The sequence below is a fragment of the Gordionus sp. m RMFG-2023 genome, chromosome 3, assembly GCF_954871325.1.
Source record: "Gordionus sp. m RMFG-2023 chromosome 3, tfGorSpeb1-WG-v2, whole genome shotgun sequence".
NCBI lineage: Eukaryota > Metazoa > Nematomorpha > Gordioida > Chordodea > Parachordodidae > Gordionus > Gordionus sp. m RMFG-2023.
Window position 1 is genome coordinate 12014542 of NC_088777.1, and position 24017 is coordinate 12038558.

A 24017-nucleotide genomic window follows, 5' to 3' on the forward strand; every position below is an offset into this window, starting at 1 on the left:
TAATTACAATTGCGCGATAAATTTTTGAGGGCACGTTAGGATTTACATTTATAATTATTGGTTTTTATAGCGATAATATATATATATGTAAGGATTATATTTTAAAAAAAATTGCATTTTATACAAAAATATTTCCATTAAATTTAAAAAAAAACAATGAACAAAACTTCTTTAAAATACTCTATTTATTTCAAGGTTGTGCAATAATCTTGAATTTATTTTTAAAAATCAATCGTTTATTTAAAAATACGTTTTAATGAAATGCATTCATGATTAAATCTAATTTTGTTTTAAAACACAGCCTTTCCAATCAAATATATTCCTTTTTCAGATAGACGTTTTGTGGAAGGAATTTTTATTTCAATGACACACTTATTATTGTTACATCATCATAAGGTTTATCAGTATCTGGATCTGTGTTGGCATTATTAATTTTATTAACAACGTCCATTCCCCTTGTCACCAAACCAAATATCGTGTGCTTCTTATCCAACCATGACTATATTATATAAATATGTGTAAAATTAAATGCAAAACGAATGTAAAGATTCATAATAGATGTAATTAATATCTCATTGTATCGCATTTTTGTGATGATGCTGAATAAAACTTTTGGGTAATGTTGTTAAACGGCTCGATTTTTAAAAACGAACCCAATATTTTAACCAAAAATTATTATTTTTTTCATGGGTGGCAAGAAGGTTTGGATATATATTATATTTTGAGGCTTTCGTAATATTATTTTGACTAAAATCGGCTAAATCAAGCCGTTTAACAACATTACTTTTGAGTATAATATACATAAAATTATTTAATTTAATAAATAAATATTAAGAATTTTTTTCATAAGTCAACAGATCAAAAGAAGAAAATAAATTTAATATCATATTTTATTTATTTACAAAAATAAAGTTTCTTGTGGAAATTTTTTTAAAACTCTTATTCAATTTTTAACCTTTAGAACTGGGCCCAATTTGCTATATTCAATTTTTTATAAAAACTTTCACGTTTATTTTTTGAGACATTTTATTAATGTGTCTATAACTTAACAAAGAATACTAAATTAAATATTGTAGACTTTTGGAAGACATATTTATTATATAACTTTTTATAGTATGTATTGTATATTTTCTTAATAAAATTAATTCAGGGTGTTTCGGTATAAGTATTACAACAATTTCAAAACTCAGAAAAAACTTTATGGCATAAAACTAATATTTGAATATTCATCCAAGTAATTATAAAATCAATAATATAAACATCTTAGATGGCCTTCCCAAAACATAAACATGCCATTTTTCTACCTACCAACTAAATTCCAAATTGTAATTTGACAACCAACCCTCAAAATAAAACCTCTGGAGTTCGATAAACGTTTATCATATGTTTTTTTATTCTTTTTTAGGTATTAAAAGACCTCCCATACTTTTTCAAACTTTAAAAAAAATTTTAATTTTTTTTACTCATCTTATATTTGTTTTACAAATATTTTTTAAAACTCACACAAGGCACAACAGTGATAAAAAATTGGGATCCATTAGTGTTGGGCCCAGCGTTAGCCATACTCAACGTAAAGGGTTTATCGTGCCTAAGATGGGCAACTATTTCGTCTTCGAATTCGTGGCCCCATATTGATTCCCCGCCAGTTCCAGTGCCTATGCGTTACGCATATGATAAAATATTTAATATATAAAAGGTATAAAAAATTAAGTTTAAAAATTTCAAGATAATATTCTTCAATTACAAAATAATTCTTCACGAAGTACTGTAGCTTTTTAAAACTTAAATAAATAATTAGCAATTCAACTCTGCAATGCCATACAAGTTATTTTGTTAATGTCCTTCAGAAAATTGTAAAAAATATTATTATGATATAGAGAAACAGTTTAAATTAGATATATAATTTTAACATTAAAATAAGTTTTATCAAATCCCGAACCCTAGTGTTTCCAAAAATACCAAGTAAATTCCTACTAATTAATTGTGAACAATAATAAGGTGTAATAAATAAAGTATATTGATAAAGAAGAAATTTCAACTAATATTAATACGGGAATTTTATCTTTAAGGATACTAGAAAAAATTAAATCTTTGGGATTTCGAATATTATCCAACTAAAATCTAAAATGAAGCATTATATAGATCTGTAGAACAAACCTGTAGGGTCACCTGTTTGAATCATGAATCCCTTTATAACCCTATGGAAAATGTGGCCATTGAAATAACCATTCCGTGCATGAATGCAAAAATTTTGAACGGTTTTGGGGCAATCATTGGCATACAACTTGCAATGAATATCTCCCAAAGTTGTGTGGAGTACTGCGGAGGTAGAAAGTGATTCACCGTTACTGAGTGAGTTAATACCGCCAGAGGCCATTATTTCTGGAACTGGAAAGTATGAAAAATATAGGTCATAAGAAAGTAAATAAAATATGTGCGTGTAATTAGTAAAAGATATTATTACGTTGTCCGCTTATTTATATTAATTTAAACACTACAAATTTAACTTTATTAATATCTCCAAAAATATTATTTAAAAAAAATATTATAATTAAAGCGAAAAAAAAATCAACTAAAAATTACAATTTAGCTTCCCTTTTATAGAGAAGCAGTAATCATCACAAAATAATTAAAATTTCTCATATCATCTAACTTATTGACCAAGTGCAGAGCGCAGAACGGGAAGTGAAAAGAAGAAGAAAGTAATGTTCAAGGGAGGTCAGAGGGGGTGCTGGAGTTGCAGGTGGGACAAGAGGAATACAGGCAATTATTGGGGTCTCCGAGGACAGATAAAGGGGATATATGTCATAAGTGAGTCAATCTTTGAAGAGATGACGACGTCAATATGTATTCAATGATTTTAGAAACTAATGATGAGTAGTATTTATATATATATTTGCATTTTATTTTTAGATTATAATAATTAAATTTGGCTAAATCATTATGAACGTGTGTTTAAATTTTTTTTGATATGTTATTTTTAGATATATAAAAATCAGTTAGATGATATGAGAAATTTTAATTATTTTGTGATGATCATTGCTTCCTTATAATTTTTACAGTTGATTTTTTTTTCGCTTTAAAAATTATAATATTTTTGGAGATATTAATAAAGTTAAATTTGTAGTATCTAGTTAAATTTATAGTGTTTAAATTAATATAAATAAGTGGGCAACGTAATAGATATGTAATATAAAAGTAGGCCTTGGATCGATCTATCCGAAATCAACAGAATTTAGAACCATGTACTCAAATTGAGTGAGACCTTGATGTTAAGCTTTCTATTTGGATTGGAAACGACCTCCAGAAAAATTTCAAATTATTTTTGTCAAATACTTTATTTAGAATATCTTGTTTTTAAGGAAAAAAATTATTATTTACCACTAGCGCCTGTAATTTCTCTGCTTTCCTTGAAAAATCGTATTTCTTGATTTTTCATTTTTATATTTCCATAATTATTTGGGATAGGGCCAGATCTCAAAAATAAGTTCAGTGTAGGTAGTGAAGAAAAAATGTCTATTTGATCTATTTATTATTTTTGATAAGGGATGCGTCCCAAAGAGGCCCTATTTGTTTAAGCCTTCTCGCTTTGGAATTTATTTTAAAGTGGTTTTATAAACCCTATTTGTAGATAAGGTCGCCATATTTTAATTGTATAAGACAATTTTAATTAACCATCTAACCCTTTTAAGACCAACTTTTTTTAATAAGTAAAAAATTATTTTTTAAATAAATTCTTCATTTATATTAGAGACCAGCATGGTCGCTAGGCCCGGGTTGTGCCGGACCTTTTAATTTTTTTAAATATACCCAGGCCGGGTCCAAAATTTTTTTTAAATATAACTGGGCTGGGTCTAAAAAGGCCGTATATTTTAAAACCAAATATATTAAATCGCCATTAGCTATGAAAATTAAATATAAATTTTTGAAAAAAAATCTGGACTGGGCAGTACAAATGGTACCTTTGTAAGTCCCTGATTTAAATACTCCTTAGATGGAAAATTCCTAATTTAAATTTTATTTTACAGTGTATTTATAAAAACAATAATATTAATACAATTATAATATTTTCAAGATTTTTTTGTAATATTATATCTAATTTTATGACTGAGAACACTTTTATTTGATAGCAAGGGCAGTTGGCACCGTCAGATAGCAATATATAAAAATAATTACTGATATTTATAAGTCAAAACGATTATTAATCATCTTTAAAAGAGTTAAAACTTCAAAACGGGTGTTTTTAGAGATTCAAGTTCGGGTGACAAATTTTTTATTTAGGTTAAAATTAAAGGTTAATACAGGTTTAATGAATAGATTTGATTTTATTTATTAATTTTTATAGATGTAGAGCTCTCAACCTTTAAAAGTAGCCATAACTATTTTAGGTTAGTCCTTCTCTGTCAAAATTAATTAAAAATGTATATATCAAGGTGTTCTATCTCTATGTACCAAGACATAAGCATGTTTGAATAAATACCCTTACAGAAGTTTCGTTGCACTATATACTGATAAAAAGTAAGATTAATATAAAACTACACGAGTAAATCAAAAATATTTTCTTAAATTCAACCTGCCAACATATCCTCTTTAGTCGGTTTTTCGTTAAAAATGTCCCTCTCAATGCCCATAGTTATATCCTCGTTGGGCTCCCGATTCGAAAAAATGTAGAATCTATTTTTGCGGAAAGCAGTGGCAAAGATAACGGGATCATTTTTTCGGGGCTTTGATTCATCGGATAAGGCCTTATTAAAGAAATAAAAATAATTTAAAAAATATAATAATGGTAAAAAAACTGGACATAATTAGCAAGTTGTTAAAGTATCTAGTCTATATCTAAAATCTGTATCTTAGATAGATTTTTAGCCGTACGTCTACCTATTTATAAAAACATTATGATTAAATTAAATTTTACGTTTTTATAAAAATATTTAAATTTAATTCTATTATTTTTAACTACCTCTCCTTGTTTTTTTTACCAATATAATACAAGTTTTATTATACAGATTGAATCACGAAAATATGTGTCAAATAATATTCGTTTATTAATGTCATAAAATTTTAGACGGTAAATATTAGTGAAACTGTGATTTAAAAGAAACTAAAGAATTGATGCAGCTATTAGTTAATGAATTTTCAAAGTTCAAAGATACTGAAATCAAAATTTATATTATATATTTTTCAATATCACCCTCTCCCCCCTCATTCACCCCAAGAGAATATGGGTAAGGATATAAAATTTAATACGCTTATCAAATTTTAATATCCGATTGAAAATCAAATATTAGAACAAATAATGAATTGGACCGATTTGTTTATTTAGATATTTTATTGAGCATCCATGTTTTAAATATTTTAACACATTTCTGAAGTCTTGTACTCAAAGATTTAGTAGTGTTATACTTACCTTATCAGAAAAATTATGAATTAGACAAAACATTTTGCTTTAGATATTTTATTGAGAACCCGACTAAAAAAGTATTTTGGTATGCTAAAAGGAATGGTATAATGTTATAATTTATGAAAACTACATTAATAGATAATTTTTATTTATAGTAAATTCATGACTTATTTTTAAAAACGAATCTGTTCAATTCACAGTCTAATTACTTGTTTTCAATTTTGGGCATTAGGATCATTCCATGTCAAATGGACCAAAAAAAATATTTGGACTACCATCTCTAACATGAATGACACTTTGGAAGATAGTATAGTTATCTATGTGGTATATTTTAGCAAAATTAAAATTTTAGAGCACAAGATCAATCAGATCCAAAGATATACGCCTTCAAATTCGAAATTCATGCAATACATAAATTTTATTATCTTATTTTTTAAAATTATTTAAGATAGTTACAAATTATATATCATTTTATAGCCCTTAAAATTATACATTAGAAAATCTAATAAGAATCAGAGACCTGCAGGCCCGGCCCGTATTTTAAATTTTTTAAATATACCCGGGCCGGGCCGGGCCTAAATAATTTTTTTTAGACATATCCAGGCCGGCCTTAATATTTTTTATATAAATTTTTACATTATGAGTTAATGGTTATAAGATTATATTATATTATAGTTATGATTAATATAATATTGGGTGATGGTTAACACTACCTAACACCCATAGATCGATCTAATTAATAATTTCCTGCAAATTTATTCAAAGTATCAATATATTTTTTTATAATTCATATCTAAATTTTTACAACATATTTTACCAAAACAATCAAATAAAGGAATATCTTAAATTATATTTTTTTATAATTCATATCTAAATTTTTAGAATATATTTTACCAAAACAATCAAATAAAGGAATATCACTTCTTGAAGTTTGTAATACCTTTCAAAGCGAAAAAGGAGAAATTAAATTGATTTTACTTAATATAAAGCATTTTTTAATTGAAAAATTTGTTTTACACAAGTATCATTTTATTTCTCTTTTTCTCTGTCCCAAATTCAAGCAATTACGTATGTTGTCAGGGACAGATCGCAAGATGACGGAAAACTATATAAAAGATAATATTAAATTACAAGAAGCTCAGGAAGTAAATGAAATACCATCGACCAGTCAAATTACGACTGTTGTTAAACAAACTGAATCGTTTTATGACAAATGGGGCGATGGTAATTCTGGTAATATGTCAATACCCGATGATGAATATTATAATTACATAAATAAAAAAATAGATGAAACATTTAAGGTGGATAATTTGTTAGAGTGGTGGGCGGCTCATCAAAGCGAATTTCCAATTTTCGCAAAATTGGCAAAACGAGTATTGGCAATTCCTGCTTCAAGTGCAAGCTGTGAGCAGAATTTTTCCACTACTGGGAGAATTCTTGAAGAAAGAAGAAGTAATCTTCAACCTGAAAAGGTAGATATGCTTCTCTTTCTTCATCATAATTTGTGAATTTTTAATATCTTTCTTGAGTATAGGGTTTCGTCAATCATGCTGGTTTTTTACTTTGCAAACTGTCAAATATTTATTGCATTTATTATATTTACCTTGAGTCATGAAAGTTTTTAATCCAACATTTTTCATTATTTTTTTTTACAATATTATATAATACAATATCTTCTTTTGTTAAAAATTTATATTATAAAATAAATTATATTAATATTGTGCAATTAGATTATATAATCAAAATACTATTTATTATATATGCATTTTTTTAAATAGAGATTTATTTTTATTTTATAAATTAAATAGTAAATTAAATACAATATATTATATTCTCAAAATATTTTCCATTTTTATAAATTAAATATTAGTTTTATTTTTTTTAAATGCAATATAAAATATAGTATATGCTCAAAATATTATTACCATTTTTATGAATATTAGTTTTATTTTTATAAATGCAATATAAAATATAGTATATGCTCAAAATATCCATTTTTATAAATAACAGTTTTATAATTTTTATAAATTTAATAATATTCTCAAAATATTAGCTTTTTACATGTATTTTGTAAATAAAAGCGATCAAAAATATGGTAAAATACCTCATAGGTGAATTTTTGGTATATATCAGGTCGAATATAATTTTAAAAAATTCCGAGCCAGGCCTGAAATGTTTATTTTAAAAAATATCCGGGCCGGGCCTTAAATTTTTAAATCCGGGCCAGGCCGTAAAAATTTTTTTTAAAAAATATCCAGGCCGAACCGGGCCTTAAATTTTTAAATCCGGGCCGGGCCGTAAAAATTTTTTTTAAAAAATATCCGGGCCGAGCCTAAAAAATTTAAAACCGGGCCGGGCCGTGCAAATGGTGCCTCTGCAGGTCTCTGATAAGAATAAAAAAATTCCAAATGTTTTCTGATTTCCGGCAGCAATAAAATAATAACATTGTTATAAAGGGATTTTTGGGGGTATTGATAATCACTAGGAATGTTTATTATCTTCATATTTTAATGTTTAAGAGTCATTTTTCTTTTTTAATTTTATTTAAATAAAAAAATATGATATAGATAGAGTTATATTTAAAAATCATTTATAATATCATGTCTATTATAAAAATATATGGCATTAGTATTAAAAAAAAATGCATTGAGTATAACCGATAGGATTTCCTGGGACAATATGCAAGCAAGTAGCCCATACAGATATGATGATTATTGAGGCTATATTGGAAAATAAATCTACTGACCTTATTATTTGATGTCACTTGTGGGGTAAAATAAGAGTGTAATGATCTATTGGGATGTAAAAAAGAAATATATATATCCTCAGTAATTTCATTCTTTTTCATATTGTGGTAAACCATCAAAATTTGTCAAAAAAACATGTTTTGAAAAAAAAACCAGAAGGATTTTGGTCCTAAATAAAAATACCGATCACATGTATTTATGACGATTTTTGGTGGTTAGTCAAAGTTGAGGGATATTCATTTTATATTCCCATGGAGCATCATAATCCTTCTTTTACCCCACAACTGAGGAAAAGAGATGGCTGCCCATTAATCAAATATATTGTTATGAAAATTTAATAAAAAACTATTTTTATTTGTTTAAAAATTTATAAGAATATATATATGTGTTATTTATTGTAACAATTTATTGCAGCTCAAATAATTTCATATGCAATAAATTAAAAATATGGAAATGTTTTCCAAATCTGCAAAACACTGTAATAACAATAGTAGATCCCATAACAGTGATAGGACTTACTTAGAAATTATCGCCTCAGGAAATTCAATTAAAAAGCATAAAATGGAATACGATAAAAACAAGCGGTATTTTTTTTAATTAAAGTTTATATATAATTTTAAAATATATTTAGTTTACAATATAGCGTCCATCATATCTGCGTGGCTGCTTGCTTATATATCATCCCAGAGAAACATTTTAGTTATACTTAATAGATTTTTTTAAACAATACCATATATATTTTTATAAATTATAATATATTTATAATATTTTTTGAATATAGCGCCAATTATATTATATATTTTTATTTATAAAAATAAAAATTTAAATAAAATTTTAAAAAACTAAATGGCTATCGAAGTATTTGATTAAACAGTTAAATATGGAGGTAATGAACATTCCTAACGAATATCAATACCACAAAAAAATCCCTTCTCTACATTGTTAATTTTTTATATAGAAAATTAGAAAACACTAGGAACTATTTAATATTTTTTTGAATGATATATAATTTGTAAATTTATCTTAAGTATTTATTTAAAAAATAAGTTTTAATTAAATCACGCATTGCCAGATTTTTGACTTTGAATGTGTGTATCTTTGAATCTGGTTTAGCCAGCGCTAAAATTTTGATTTTAAAAATTTATAACATAAATAACTAATTCATTTTTGAGATGTTCGTCCGATACACTGATTGATTTGTAATGAAATTACCCATTATGCACATTTTATATGATCATGATAAAAAAAATATAACTTGGAAAATTTTGTATCTTATCTAGATACATTTAAAAAGTATTTTTAAATAACTCTGATAATTAATAATAAAGTTTTGAGCAGGTGAAAGTAAAATAAAAATATCTGGATTGGAGTTGTGATTTTAATTTATACAATAATAAAAGTTAAAAATTTTGTATACACTATAAATACTATAATTATCCATTTTAAAACTCTAATTAAATGAGAATAAAATAAGATTTATCGAGAAATGAATCTGTGGTAAAAAATTTTATGTCAACAAAGCAATAAAGAAAAAATTGACCTATTTTTGACAAAAAAAAGAAAAGAAAATCTGTAAAAAAAATGTAAGAATATAATAAACTAGTAATCTTCATATTTTAAAATCTGCCTTAATTCGAAAATAGACTAAGAGATTGATACTAATGGCTGGTAGGAATTCTTAGATATAAAGGATAATTAATAAATCAAGACATTGATTAAATTAAAACTTAAGATATCTCTATAATTAGTTCAAAAAATTAAAATACCTCAATCTCTAATGCCACAGGATCTGGCACACTGCTTTCCAGATATTTACTAGCACTAGCCCTACCCTGGAAAAGAGCTATGTTCAAAAACCGTAAGTTATCTTGCACACCAAGCATTCTCGAGCACTTGTTAGTTATCAAGTTGAGAATCCTGATTCCCAGGATAGTGGAATAGATGACAAAATTTCCGCTAGAATCAAAGACCAAATTGTTGGTACGTGGTAACATAATGGCTTCAAGATCGAGAGAATTATCATTATCGTTAGGAGTGTTATGTGAATAAGGGGAAAGAAGCTCTCTTTCTATAGCTAAACGCCGGTTGAGTTCAAGACTTGTTGTGCCTAGAGGTAATTCTTATGGGTTATCATTTATTTTGAAAATAATTTTTTATAAATAAAAAGTTGAAATTAAAGTGAGTAGAAAGAAAATCAAAACATTAATAAAAAATATTTTTAATAACTTTGATTGTTAGCTGCTTCACTAAGAGAACCCCTATCTTCTGAATAAACTCTCCACAGTTTTCCTGTGTCAAACCTAAAAATTCTAACTTTCTCTTCATTTAAGGAAACTAAGCCAAAAAGCTTTCCATCAGGCGAAAAGGATAGTTTAGAACTACATATACAAACTTTGGTATTGTTCGAATTGCAATATTTGGCCAATTCATAAAGGTCTGTATCTGTTTTGTGAGAAAAATGAAGAAAGTTTTTCTTGTTATTGGCAATCGGATCTATAAAGTCCTTTTTTGGGCCAGTCCAATATTCAATCATGCCTTTTATTTTAATAAAAAGAATAAATATGTCAGAACATTTTGGCTATAATGTTAATTCAAATTGTATAAAGTACCTGCATTGTCTATTGAGAGAGCAATTTCATATATAGGGTTAAACGATATATTAATAATAGGATTACGATGTAGATTTTCAAAAACATGTATAGGAACATTTTCGCCATAGCCATCATATATATAAATGTATGGCTTCAATGAATGAGAACTAAAAAACAGAAAATAAAAATCTTATTCATTTATATCTACACAGCAATTCCTTTCAAAGGATCATTTGCAATATATATCCACTCACATGTTATTGGTATATAATCAAATTTAAATATGTTAATCATATCAAAATTTATAACATCAAATATTTTCATAGCTTGATCTTCTGACACAGTAGCATATAAAGCCCCATCATAACTAACAGATACATCCAAAATACCACCTAATTAAAAAATAAATTCAATAAAATTAATAATATAAATTTACTCAAATGTGCTTTAAAATGTTTTACAAACTCAATTCCTTCTTCACCTTTTTTCCAAAATTTAATATGCCCATCTTGACTTGCAGTTATAATAAAGTCAGTTCTATAGATGCTCATTAATAAATACGTTTACATATTATATACAAAACTTTGTGACATTAATGTGTGTTACCACATCTCGATGCATATAACTAAGCTCATAACATTTGGCATTAGGTAATTCATTTAAATATAAAGATTCAAACTCCAATTCTATGAGAAGATTACAAAAGTACAATATATTATACTTTTTAGTTTTTTTGGTTGAGGAAATGTTGCCTCACACAATTGTGGCCCAATCTCTTCATCACTTTCTTCAGACATTATAGAAATTTGAATTTTTCTAACCGGTTCTTTAAGAGTGCCGTCATAATAAAAAAGAAGGCGCTTAAATTTATAACATAATAATGCCAAATATGATGGGCAGTGGCATCGCTAGGGGGGCGCAGGGGCTCGAGAAGTTTGAATAGCCCTCTGAAGCAAATTTTTTTTTTAATGGCTCCTTAAAATCCCTTTGAGCTAAAAATAAATGTTTTAAATTTCCCTCTGAATAATTTATTTTATAATTCTATTGAGTAATATATAGACTTAATTTTATAAAAAAATTAATAAGACTATCTTAATTTTTATTAAATGAATACTATTTTAATTATTAGATTAGATTATTACATATAAATTATACTATGTCAGCTTGCAATCAAATTTTGTTAAAAATATAACAATATCACTCACTAAATATTAATTTAACATTAACAGTTGAAGCTTAATGGACTTTTATAATTTAAATTATTATATAACCCTAATGAAATAAATATAATCATTTTTAATATTTTAGCCGAGTTCAAAATCACTAAACAACTATATTATTGATTTTTAAATTTAATTATCATGTCTCTTCCTAAAATATTTTCAAGGTCCAAAATAAATGCTTTTGATAATAAATATAAGTAACAATTTGCTTACAAATATTTAACGCCATCTATATATTTACAATATAATTAAAATTAAGCGTATTATTATTCATCCCATAATGGATGTAATAAATTAGATAGCTTTTCTTTTCATTTTTACGTGTTTTTAGGAAGCTATTTTTTTCTTCTTCGGAATTTAGATTTGATTTAAATTCTTAATACGAATATATTTTTAATATTATTACAAACTACAATTATTTTAAGATATAATATACCAACTTGAGATGGTGCGACAATAATATATAAAATCTTAATTGCTTTCATGATATCACTCTGGTTCTTATTTTGTAGTTACAAATTGTTTCATTTCTAATATGGCATTTTTGCCATTTAAATAACCCAAGGCTTCAATATATTTTCATAATTTCTTCTGGTTTTTAGTGTTTTTGTTTTATCATTTATTTAACAGAATAAATTCTGATATGGGTTACCATCGTGAGTGTCATGGCTAGGACTGCAAATTAACCAGCCTCTGTTATTTGTAAGGCTATGTAATTTAAGATTATTACTACAGCTGCTGAGAGCATATGATCGCATATTTTAGATAAGCAATAATGGTCAACTGTGTAGTCGTTTATATATCATTAAAAATAGAAGATAATGTTTTAGAAATTTAATATCCCACAATAATTTTCTCGATTACTTATCTAGCTTCCATAATGTTATCTAAGAGGAAGCTCTAACCACCATATAGTTTTATGATTTGGATTGGTCGTTTATATTCTTTTCTTCAAGAATTGTTGATTTTGTAAGGTCTATAAATTTTTTCTTATTAGTCCTTTCTATAAAACATTGTCTAAAATGGTAATAGAGAGTTATATTAGTTTCATGACCTTTTATCAATGTAAGTTGCTAATATTATATTATATTATGTAGTTTTCAAAAACCATTATCAATTGAGGCATATATATGAATTAATTAACATTTATAATTCTTTAGACTCAAAATTTTTTATATCAACAATCGAAAATATTTTATACTGTAATAAATAGATCTTGTATTAAAAAATATTATTTAGAAATGTCTTGTATTATTTTAATGATTTATATGTTAGTTTATTTTGCATGCAAAATAGAATAAATGACGTTCAGAATAATTATTTAGAGTTAGTAAATTTTTAATTGTGGGTATGGGGGGCTTTTTAATTGAGCCCCCTGAGATTGTAAAGGCTAGCGACGCCCCTGGAATGGGGATTAAAATAAGCAAATATATTTGATTTCTAGCTGTAAGAATAATCTAACTGAGTTTAAGATATGAACCTAGATTGATATATGGACAGTATTGGGTGACCAATAATTAGGCAACCTGTCCTTGACTACATATGGTGATCATCCGTTAGATTATAAGGGAGAGGCCTAAGTCAACGTTAAGATTGGATCACGGAGGACTCTACCTGTTATAATAATGAACACAACTGGGTAGCCTCCTTTTGAATTACCATGGATAATAGCATTCAAGGAATGCCTCGTCAAGTTATGATTAAACATGCTCAATTAGTCAACACTATTTGAAAAAGAAAAATGTTGCCTAATATTCGATTCTAATCTAGATTTGGTTAATAAACATTAACAATTTTTTATAAGATGGGAATATATGTGATTTTGCGGTGCGAATATTAAAAGATTCTAAGCATGGTTTGAAGATTCGAAATATTTATTTAGCTGACTTTCAATTATCCAAACCTATTCTATGAAAGAGTCATAAGCAAGATTTAATATTAAAAAAAATAGCAATGCACATTCAGGAAAATTGGCAAAACTTTTATCATCATAAAGATATAGAAATTGTTAATTTCTATTATAGACGGGAAGAGTTCGGTCGGTGATATTATAGAATAAAATGGGAGATTGGTTATTCCCAATAAATTAAGAACTGCAGTGTTAGGAACGATTTATTAGGGACATCCTGGGGAAAATATGAGGCCAGGTATTACCTTAGTCTATATATAGTCATAAAATATTTTTACAAGATAGGAGGTTAATTTTAATTAAAAAAATAAGCCTAGAACAAATATGAAATATATTTTTATTAGTTTATATTATATAAAATATAATAAATTAATTGTATATACATTAATATAAAAGCATAATAACAATTTATTCCAAACAAGTATAAGAAATTTATTTTAAAGCTAATAGACATATAGTTGATATTCCTCTATTAAATAGAATTAGTTACAAAATACTAAGTAAAATTCCACTTTTACAGTTGACAATTATAGAATAAATTGCAGTTAATATTTTAACAAATTTTACTAATCAATGCTCTTGATAATAAGCAACAATAACACCAGGACTTTTTAGATCAATCCGAAAGTCTCCTGATGGAATCAACCTGATCCCATGGAAACCAATTTGGGACTATTCTTGTATAGAATCATTAGGTATATCCAATCAAACTCTAGCAAAAAGAACAGCTAAAAATTTCCAAATATTCATAAATTTAAGAAGATCACATTATTCCATTAATATCAATGACCTTAACTTCCTTTGGTAATCTTGCATTGTCCTTCTTAAGATTTTGGATTTCACAGCTGCAAGCTTACTGGCGATCCTGAGAATATTTCTTACTAAGACAAAGGCTGGCTGTAGATATTTTTAAAATGAATAATCATTGCTTCAAGGTCTTCTCTCCACAAATCTTTATTAGACTTACTCTTCCTTCCTTTCATTTTTATTATTTTTAATTTTGGTTTGTGTTTGTATATAAGCAATTGTGATTTATTATGAAATTAGTCGAGCGTAAAGAGTTTATTATTAATTAGCAGAGTTATTTAGTAATAAATGATTTATTAAGTGGTTAGCCGAGTGACGTTTCCTAGCCAATCGATACTTAGTAAATCGTTTGTGGTATGGATAACCGAGCGATATTTAGTAATAAATAATTTATTATCTATTTGGCTGAGCAATATTTACAGCCGTGCAATAAATAGACCCAGCGCAATTTTTTAATGTCTTTACTTGTTCTTGTCTTCGAGAAAAATTAATTTGAAGTGATGAAAAAAATTATTAGAAAGATTGAAATGCCATATAAAGGTTTAAAATAAGAAGAAAATATTTTAATCTTAGTACAATTTAGGGTTCCTTGTAGATGTATAAATCAATTTTAAAAAAGTCGAAGAATACTCGATATGGATGTCGTAGCTTAGAAAACATATATAGACAAATTGTTGGTTTAATTATAAGGCATAATTTGCTATATGTAAGCATATTGTAATCGATGGTCCCTATAACCACGTTTTTATTAAAATTCTTACTGTTGCCCCTCCTATTAAAATTATCATACAGACATCGTGACTTCTAATTGATTAATTTTTTGCCTTTATATTGCCTTAATGAGCAGCTTATATATATACTATAGTCGATGGTGGATGCTCTGTAAGAAATAAAAAGATGTGAGTAGTGAACCGAGTTCATATATTAAGAATTTGATTATTGATAAGTTTTCCAAATATTTTGTCTAGCCAAATTATTTATTCTGAATTTTTTTTAAGATTTGAAATCTCTGTTTGAGCAGTGTCACTAATATCGCATGTTCAAAATATTTTAGATATAATTTTATTAAAGTAAATATTAAATAACATATTAAATAACATATATTGACAAAACGGTAAATAGTGAATTTCATTAGTTTATATCTGGAATAAAAAACAAACAATTTTTAAAAAAAATTAAGTAAATATTAAAATTATATCCGCAATATATGAAAGGTATAATAAATATAAATAGAATTTATATGCCAAATTTATAATCAAATTCAATATAAAAACATTAAATAAAATTTTTCTTTTCTCAAAAAATTTATTGTTAAATGAACGGAATTCTAATTACAAATTACCAGAAAATTTTCATAATAAAGTTAGTTTTAATATATATATATATAAACCCTCCTCCTCAATTAAAAAAAATTAATATCATGTTATGAGGTTTTCTATAACTTAAAAGCAGTATATCAGAGCAAATTGACAGCCAAATTATTTATGAAAAAACGTATATATTTAGATTTTCAGATGGATAGTATTTTGTAGTTTAATTCGAATTTTTTTTATGTTATAATTCTTTTATATGTCTAAAGTATAATTATACATGTTTTAAAATAAAAGAATAATATGATATAATATTCCTTTTTTGATTTTTGGTCTATCTACCTCTATTCCAATAATATTCTTTCCTGCAATGCCCAAACCAAACATTATCTTTTAATTATACCTTGATTGATATTTTCTAGCTAATTTCGATTTATCTTCAATTCAAACTTTATACACAAGAATAATTGAATTATTTTATCTTGGAATTGTAAATATAGACTATTTATTATGATAGCAGAATCATTACAAAATCAAAAAATCACTTTTAAAAATAATTATAACTAATATATAATTATAAACATCATTTATTACCTCTAAAGGATTGTCAGAATTATCGATTACAACTTTAAATAAATTGCCTTATCTAGACGGGCCACAAATTTTGATTTTCTGGCCTTACTGGTAAATTTCGCGAGAAGGAAAGACGCAGATTCGTCGGATTCCCCCAAAAAATGAATATTAAAAAAAAAGGTGTACCGAGATAGCTTAAATTAGTTATAAATGAATCAAAACAGTCGATAAATGAATATGAAAAAATAAAATAAAATTTTTTAATCAATAAATCAGCGAAAATAAGTTTATTTGATAAGCTGCTCTGTTTTAAAAACATATTTTACTATTTTTCAAAATACCTGCAAACATTTGTTATTCATTCAAATATTTCAATCCCACAATATATAATATAGTATATCTAATATTTTGCCTAATGTTATACTCGAGATTAAAAAAAAAATTAGAAGCGAAATATGATTCTTATTTATATAAATGTGAAAATATTAAATTTTTCGAAATAATCTTGTTAATAAAACCAATGTTATTCTGTTCTGTTAATATTAGTATAAAAAGGTAAAATTTAATATAATTTTAAATAAATTATTTCTAGACAATCTTTAAAAAAATATTTCAAGTAAAATGTTTATTAGTTTGGTTGAAAAAAGGGTGATGAATTTTGATTATTTTTTATTTTTTTTTAATTTAACAATATGGGCTTACATTATATATTCTTTTTCTTTTCAAGATTCTATTATGATTCATTAAAGAATGGTCAGAAACATTCACATCTGACTAATCCTTCTCCAATTCTTTCATTTTTTTTACCAGTCTTCATCTTCACTTTCTATTTATCTTAAGTCCCTACCTTTTTCATGGTCTTCTTTCCATATGTCATAATCTATTTCTCTAAGGATTTCTTTTCGTGTTCGATACTCTTATATTTTATGGATTATCGTTTTTTTTTTAAATTATGATATTCCTTTTAGATTTGTTCAATATACATCATTTATTCTTAGCATTATCCTTTCTATCATAATCCCCTTTTACATATAAATTTTTAATATAATTTAAATTCCTATTTAATTTCTTCTCAAGCATTCTGGTGTTTTTTAATTTTACATATTTTCTAAAATAACCGGTTAGCTCTAACCACAAGTAAATAAGCAATAAATAATTTAAAATAAGGTATAAAATCGTAAAAGAGCTCTAGCCCAAATTACACATTTATTCTTATAATTTTTATAACCCAAATTTAAAATAGATTATTAAATTTTTTATAATATATATAATCTTTGAATCTCAATGATATAATCTTTTTACCTTTAAAAAAAATTATTTCCGCTCTTGGTAACCTTAAAAAAATTTAACTTAATTTTCATAGTAAGCTCATTAGCGATATTTCTATAAATATATATTATCAGTACATTTTTCTTATATTATAATATTTATTTAATTTATATTAAATTTTATTTCACTAATAAATGAAAATTTTATTTAATTCTAAATATAATTCTTACACTTTTGAGGTTACTTGACGAAAATGGCACATCCCATAGTTAATCACATTTGAGGCCCTAAGTTTTATTATTTTTGTTTAAGAATATAATTATGCGTATTAGTTTATTTTTGAATTAATTCTATTCAGAATTCTTAAAAAAATGTAAGTCGCAGCCTTGTTTAAGCAATATCATTTAGCAATATTTTAATAATTTTTCTCTATTAAATAAATTTAAAATTCCTTTATACTATTGTATAAATAAAATAAATTTAATAGACCATTATAAAATGGAGTTCAATTAAGTGTTATAAAGCTCAATACAATAGTCAGTCTAGGCTATATTGCTATTTTTGTTTTTAGCATAACCTACCAAATAAGAGATCTTTAAAATAATTTCAAGGTTAAATTTAACTTTGTTATTCATTCGTAGTTAAGATATTACGGGAATTTAAAAAAACCAGCACCATGTATCTTGTATGCCGTTAAGATAACTTTAAATGTGGAGACGAATAAAAGGTTAAGAAAAAATCAGGAATTATGTGTATTAATGTTAAAATACTTTCCCAAAAAGGTTCTACGAGAAGAGGTGCAAATAAGAGATTATCTTAAAGTGGATAAGTTATATTATCTAGATTCGATTTTATATCAGGATGGGGATTCAGAAAAGATATCAGTGCAAGGATCCAGAGAGTCAAATTTGGTGGATAAATATCGGCCATATCTTATAAGAAACGAGAGAAATATCCTTAGCAAGGTCCTGTTTGAGATCGTAGAAAAACTTGAACAAGACGCCTTAAATTTGAAAGAATAAATGAAAAAAACGTATTAGATAAGGAGATGGGATTAAAAATACTCAAGCCTGCGCACCATGGAGGAATAAGATCAGGAAACAAAACATATAATTTTTAGGACCATTGATTAAATAACGAATAAATAAGAAAAAATGAGCTGATAGATTGCACATGTATTCATAATTTTACCGGATAGAGAGATTTATAAAATGGCATCTCGTTATAGATATAATATATTTAAAAAATTTTAAGCACTTATTTACAATGCATATTGTATTTATTTTCGTCGCAATTTTTAATAATTTTAAGGTTATTTCAAATTGATTTTTTCCCTCTAAGTGAATGAATTTCCCAAGAGATTCCATATCTTTTTTAAAAAAAATTGCAGACAGGGAAGCTCAATATTCCTATTTTATTTGTGTTTTCTGTTCTAAAATCATTTGTACAAATTTCATTAATATAATTTCCCATTAAAAAAAATTATAAATAAAAGATTAAAAACGAAAGATATTTGATTATAGTAAAGGGATAACGTAGGCCAAATAAACAAATTTTTTATACTTCTTAATATAATATTTTTAAACAATCATTTGAAAGTAAAATTTATTGGATGAATAAATGTTTTAACTTAAAGAATAAAGATCCAACATTTATATAATCTCAATAACGGTTTATAGATTATGCAATTTTTAGTCATTTTAACAAACTAGCGAATGTGGGACTCCACTTTGTCTAGTGGCACTATATATCTTAAAATTTTTAAAATTCTTTTTTTAGTTTTACATTAATTTTTGTTAGGTTTAAACATTATATAGAAAACGAATCGTTTTTTATACTAAAAAAGTTATGAAACTTTTATCAATAGCATTTGTATAATTATAAGATCAGAAAAAATGTGCAAGAATGGCCTTTGAAAAAAATGTTTAATTAAATCACATTTTTTTTTGCCTTAAAATTAATATTTTAAGAGTTGACATTACATCTAACAGTATTTGTGGTAGATTGATATAAGGCCAATTAACCTTAAATTTTGGGTGAATTATTTCAGCTAATATGATACTGCCCCACAGTGAAGGAAATCAAAATTTTAAGAAATTATAATTAACATTATTATACGGAGGAGGAATAGGTAAAAGATTCTCAACCTCAATAACTGTATATGTTTTTTTTTCTAGATCTATAATAAACATTTGTAAATATCGGAAGATAATTTATTTTATTTTTAATTTAAAAAAAAACTTGACGGTTGTAATTCGAAAATGTTGACTTGATAAAATTTATGAAAAAATATAAAATATAACGGAAGATACTAAAATTGTTGGGTTTTTAAAATTAATATTTTATTAAATTTTTTTTTTATTTATATATTTTTTAAGTAAAAAATACTTATTTGGTCATAAAAGTAAAATGAAACATGAAAAAAAAACATAAATAGCTACAAATTGTGTGTGATATAGTATAATATAACTTTTTAGTAACATAAAATTCTTTTTCAAAATCTTGGTTACTTGTTTAGATAGAAGAGCACTATACTTTTGAAAAAAATTACCATGATTTTAAAAAGGACTAATAAATTAAATATATTTTGGTTTTACGAGACAAATAAAGTTCTAATAAGTTTAAAGACATTTATTCATCATAGTTTTATTCAACTTCATTAATAAGTATATCATAATTAATTATACATAATTTAAAACGCTAAATATTTTATTATTACAAGACCTTGAAATATATGTTTTGATTATTGATGACATATTAAAATATTTAAAATGTAATGAAATGACAAAATATGTGAAATTTCAAATAAATTACTCAAAGGCACCAAACTTAAAAAACAATGCATTCATCTTGTAATACTTTTAATTTGCCAGTTAATTTCAAAGTTTTCTTAAATTTATTATATTGATGTAATGAAACTTTGAATTTCAATGTTATATCTTCTTTCTATATATGAAAAATATAATTTTAAATGTGATAAGTCATAAATTTTAATGTACGAAGCATTGGCGTACGCCCCCCCCCCCAAGCCAAAAAATGCACATGCCGGATATATTTTTCAAAAATATTAATGTTTATTTTATATTAATTTATATTTGTTAATATTTATTCGTATCATTAAATATATATTTAATTACATTTATTATCACATTCATAAGTTATTTTATCAATTAATTTCGATTTCAAGTTTTCCGGCGTAATATTTACTTATTATTTTCAAATTTTTAGTGACGTAATATTTATCTACCATTTTCAAATTTCTAGTCAAATAATAATTATTTCTGAAACTTCTGGTCCAACAGGGAGAAATTGCAACCTTGTCCAACTAGATAGAGTCTCTGCCATCAAGTAGTAACAGCTTTTAAGGAGTTAGAAGATCCAATTATTTGCTATTACTGAAATATCACAATAACCTGAAAGAAAAATTTCCTCAGAAGCAAGAAAATTATTGGATTCAATGCTTATTCCAAATTTTATTTCTCATTAGAATGTTTTATTTAATTATACAACTATTTTAAGTATTACTTTTCAAAAACAAGACATTGACTTGATTAAGAAGATGATAATAGCGGGAAGAATTTTATTAAAACTCAAGAGAATTAGAGCTATTGTTGATGAAAAATTTCATTTTTATATGTTATTGTTGAGTCAAAAGCAAAGCTATAAGTGTTTAATATTTGTCTCCCTCGACTTGTAGCAAGGCAAGCTCATCGTTAAAACATTAATATAGGATCAGTAGAAGAGTATATCTTAGATACAGATACATTTATAACCCAAATAAATGATGCAGCACTTACTAATCTCCAAATATTACTTCCACAAAAGCCTTCCCAACCTCTTTCAGATGTTGATAGAAAAAAAAATATTTGTTAGATTTTTATTATTAAGATGTTAAAGTATCTTATGATGCCTTACTAGCTGAATAACTATGTTTATAAGATTAACTATGGTTGATATAGTCCCAAAAAATGCTATGGATGCTCTGCATTATTTCAAACACATTTTAGATTATATTCCCAATTATAAACTCTTCCCATTAGTGAACTAACGAGAGAACATTCTCTTTTTTAAGAAGAATAACAGAGGCCTGAGGGCACAGCCCGGTTTTTTTTAAGATTTTTTATGGCCCGGCCTGGGTTTTTTTTAAAAATTTTCAGGCCCGGCCCGGCTTTTTTAAAAAAAATTTTTAGGCCCGGCTCGGCTTTTTTTAAAAAATTTTCAGTCCGGCCCGGCTTTTTTTAAAATAAAATTTTCAGGCCCGGCCCTGGTTTTTTTAAAATAAATTATATTTATTTTTGATTTTTATAGCTAATAATAACAATTTCAAATATAGCTGTTTTAAAAAATACAGCCCGGCCTGGGTGTTTTTTTAAAAATAATTCAGGCCCGACCGGGGTGTTTTTTTAAAAAAATTTCGGACCCGGCCCGGGTATATTTAAAAAATTAAAATACTGTCCGGCCCAGGGGCCGGGCCTGCAGGTCTCTGAAAAACATACCAAGAAGTACAACATCTGAAAGTAGATTGAAAGGTTTGGATCTTTTGAATATTCATAGGCATTTGACGACAAGCAAGGATGAGATAATTGAAAAATTAACTCAATCCCAACGAAGATTGGATTTTACATTGTAAATATATAACATACAAAATACAATTATTACTAAGAAACTTTTTGTGTAAAGGCTCAAAAAATTCAAATTTCTATTTTGGGTCATTTAAGTGATTCTTTTTTTATAATTCACATTAATTTAAAATTGTGTATAGGAATAGTTATTAGTCCTAATAAATTTATGCTTGATATTTTTAAAAAACAATAATATTTCTTAAAAAATTTTGTTATCCCCCCCCCCCCCTCAGACCGAATTCCTGCGTACGCGCCTGGTACGAATTTATAAAAATGAGAAAATACTCATGCTTGATGTTCAGCAAGGTTATTAATCTTGAAATCGAATCAAATTAAAATTGTATAGAATAAACTCTGCTATTCAAGATAAGCATATTTCGTTCTTATTCTTATTTGGAAACAGCAGTATTCTTTTTTTTATTACTTAATAGCATATCATATTTTTATTTGATTTTATCTAGATAAATTAAAATTTGCTAGTTGAAAACGATTCATATTTAATTTTTTTTAAAATTTCATTTAATTTAGCTCGCTGCATTTTTGGTTGAGTCTAATTTAGAAAAATCTATTAATTAGAACTAATAAAGGCGGGATCATTCTTTTTTGGCGGTTAGGGTTATAAATAATTCATGCTCTCTTAAAAAATAATATTGATATATTAATTATATACACCAATTAGGTGAATTTTTTTACTACATCTATTGGCAGTGCTCAAGATTTTTTAAAATATTTTAACACATTTAAAAACTTACTCTGTAATTTTGTTTTGGAAAAAAAATCATAAGTTGGGACCAGGGTTAATGCAATTTTTGTCAATATCATCATAGATCTGAAAATAATTGTTTTTGAATTTACAAAATACCATAAAATAGTTTAAACATCTACCTTACCTTATACATTGATAAATTTTCATATATTTTATACTTTTTCTCAAGATTGAAACTAGTAAAAGTGAATTTTCACCAACAAGCCCCAACCCTGGGGCTTGTATTTTATTAAATCTCCTATAGGATAATTAATATTATTATTCCATTAATTTTATGGTGCATGTTTCAGTGATATAAATATTAAAGATCTGCAAAGCTTCGGGCCGGGCTCGGGCTTAATTCTATTTAAAATAATCGGGTTCAGGCCGGGCCTAATATCTTAATAAAAAATTCAGGCCAGGTCTGGTCGGACCTTGGAAATTTTTTAAATATATCTAAATTTATCAATTTTATATTGAATTTTTTATTGAATTTTTTATTTAAAAATAAAAATATTTGATTTTAGTTATTGAAAAACGACATATAACATATGTCTTTTATTTTGAGTAATTATAAAAATTAATTTCTATATTTTAATAAATTCGGGCCGGGCCGGGCCGGATCGGTAAATTTTTTAAAAAATTTTAGATTCGGGCCGGCAAAACTTCTTTAAAAAATTTTGGGTTCGGGCCGGGCCGACAAAACTTTTTTAAAAAAATTTCGGGCCGGGCCGGCCTTGAAGAATTAGGCCCGATGCAGATCACTAATAAATATACCACATGAAAATAATTCATATAAAAATGATAAAATATGATAATA

General features: G+C 25.9%; 2 protein-coding genes across 5 annotated transcripts in view; one reads left to right on the top strand and one right to left on the bottom strand.

Moving 5' to 3' along the window:
• Window positions 1–18115, bottom strand: LOC135925695 (peptidylprolyl isomerase domain and WD repeat-containing protein 1-like). 2 transcript variants are annotated; one of them, XM_065461140.1, is made up of 12 exons: window positions 18061–18115; window positions 11461–11731; window positions 11323–11425; window positions 11176–11276; window positions 10948–11131; window positions 10758–10906; window positions 10375–10683; window positions 9915–10267; window positions 4574–4745; window positions 2158–2388; window positions 1504–1655; window positions 1–499 (listed from the first exon to the last, which is right to left on the bottom strand). In XM_065461140.1, exons 2-12 carry the CDS (start codon window positions 11534–11536, stop codon window positions 356–358), a joined length of 1974 nt encoding a protein of 657 aa, XP_065317212.1. In that variant the 5' UTR covers window positions 11537–11731; window positions 18061–18115; the 3' UTR covers window positions 1–355. The 2 variants fall into 2 exon arrangements, with proteins under 2 accessions (XP_065317212.1, XP_065317213.1); XM_065461141.1 differs by lacking the exons at window positions 11176–11276; window positions 11323–11425 and having other exon boundaries at window positions 3–499.
• LOC135925697 (beta-hexosaminidase subunit beta-like) overlaps window positions 15948–24017 on the top strand; it is a 25898-nt gene continuing 17828 nt past the window's right edge. Inside the window, exon 1 of one of the 3 annotated variants that reach the window (XM_065461144.1) lies at window positions 15948–16040. The gene's annotated coding sequence lies outside the window, so the exon portion shown is untranslated. Of the gene's footprint in view, window positions 16041–21011; window positions 21027–24017 lie in introns of those variants that run through there. The other 2 variants (XM_065461147.1, XM_065461145.1) reach the window with 2 other exon arrangements.

Bases quoted from the DNA above. Each gene is read 5' to 3' on its own strand.
- LOC135925695 (XM_065461140.1), bottom strand. From the start codon at position 11,536: ATGTCTGAAGAAAGTGATGAAGAGATTGGGCCACAATTGTGTGAGGCA. The intron at 11,277-11,322 runs GTTTTGTATATA...GAGCATCTATAG, and splicing joins ACACACATTAATGTCACAAA to AACTGACTTTATTATAACTG. The intron at 11,132-11,175 runs GTAAATTTATAT...TTTTTTAATTAG, and splicing joins ACATTTTAAAGCACATTTGA to GTGGTATTTTGGATGTATCT.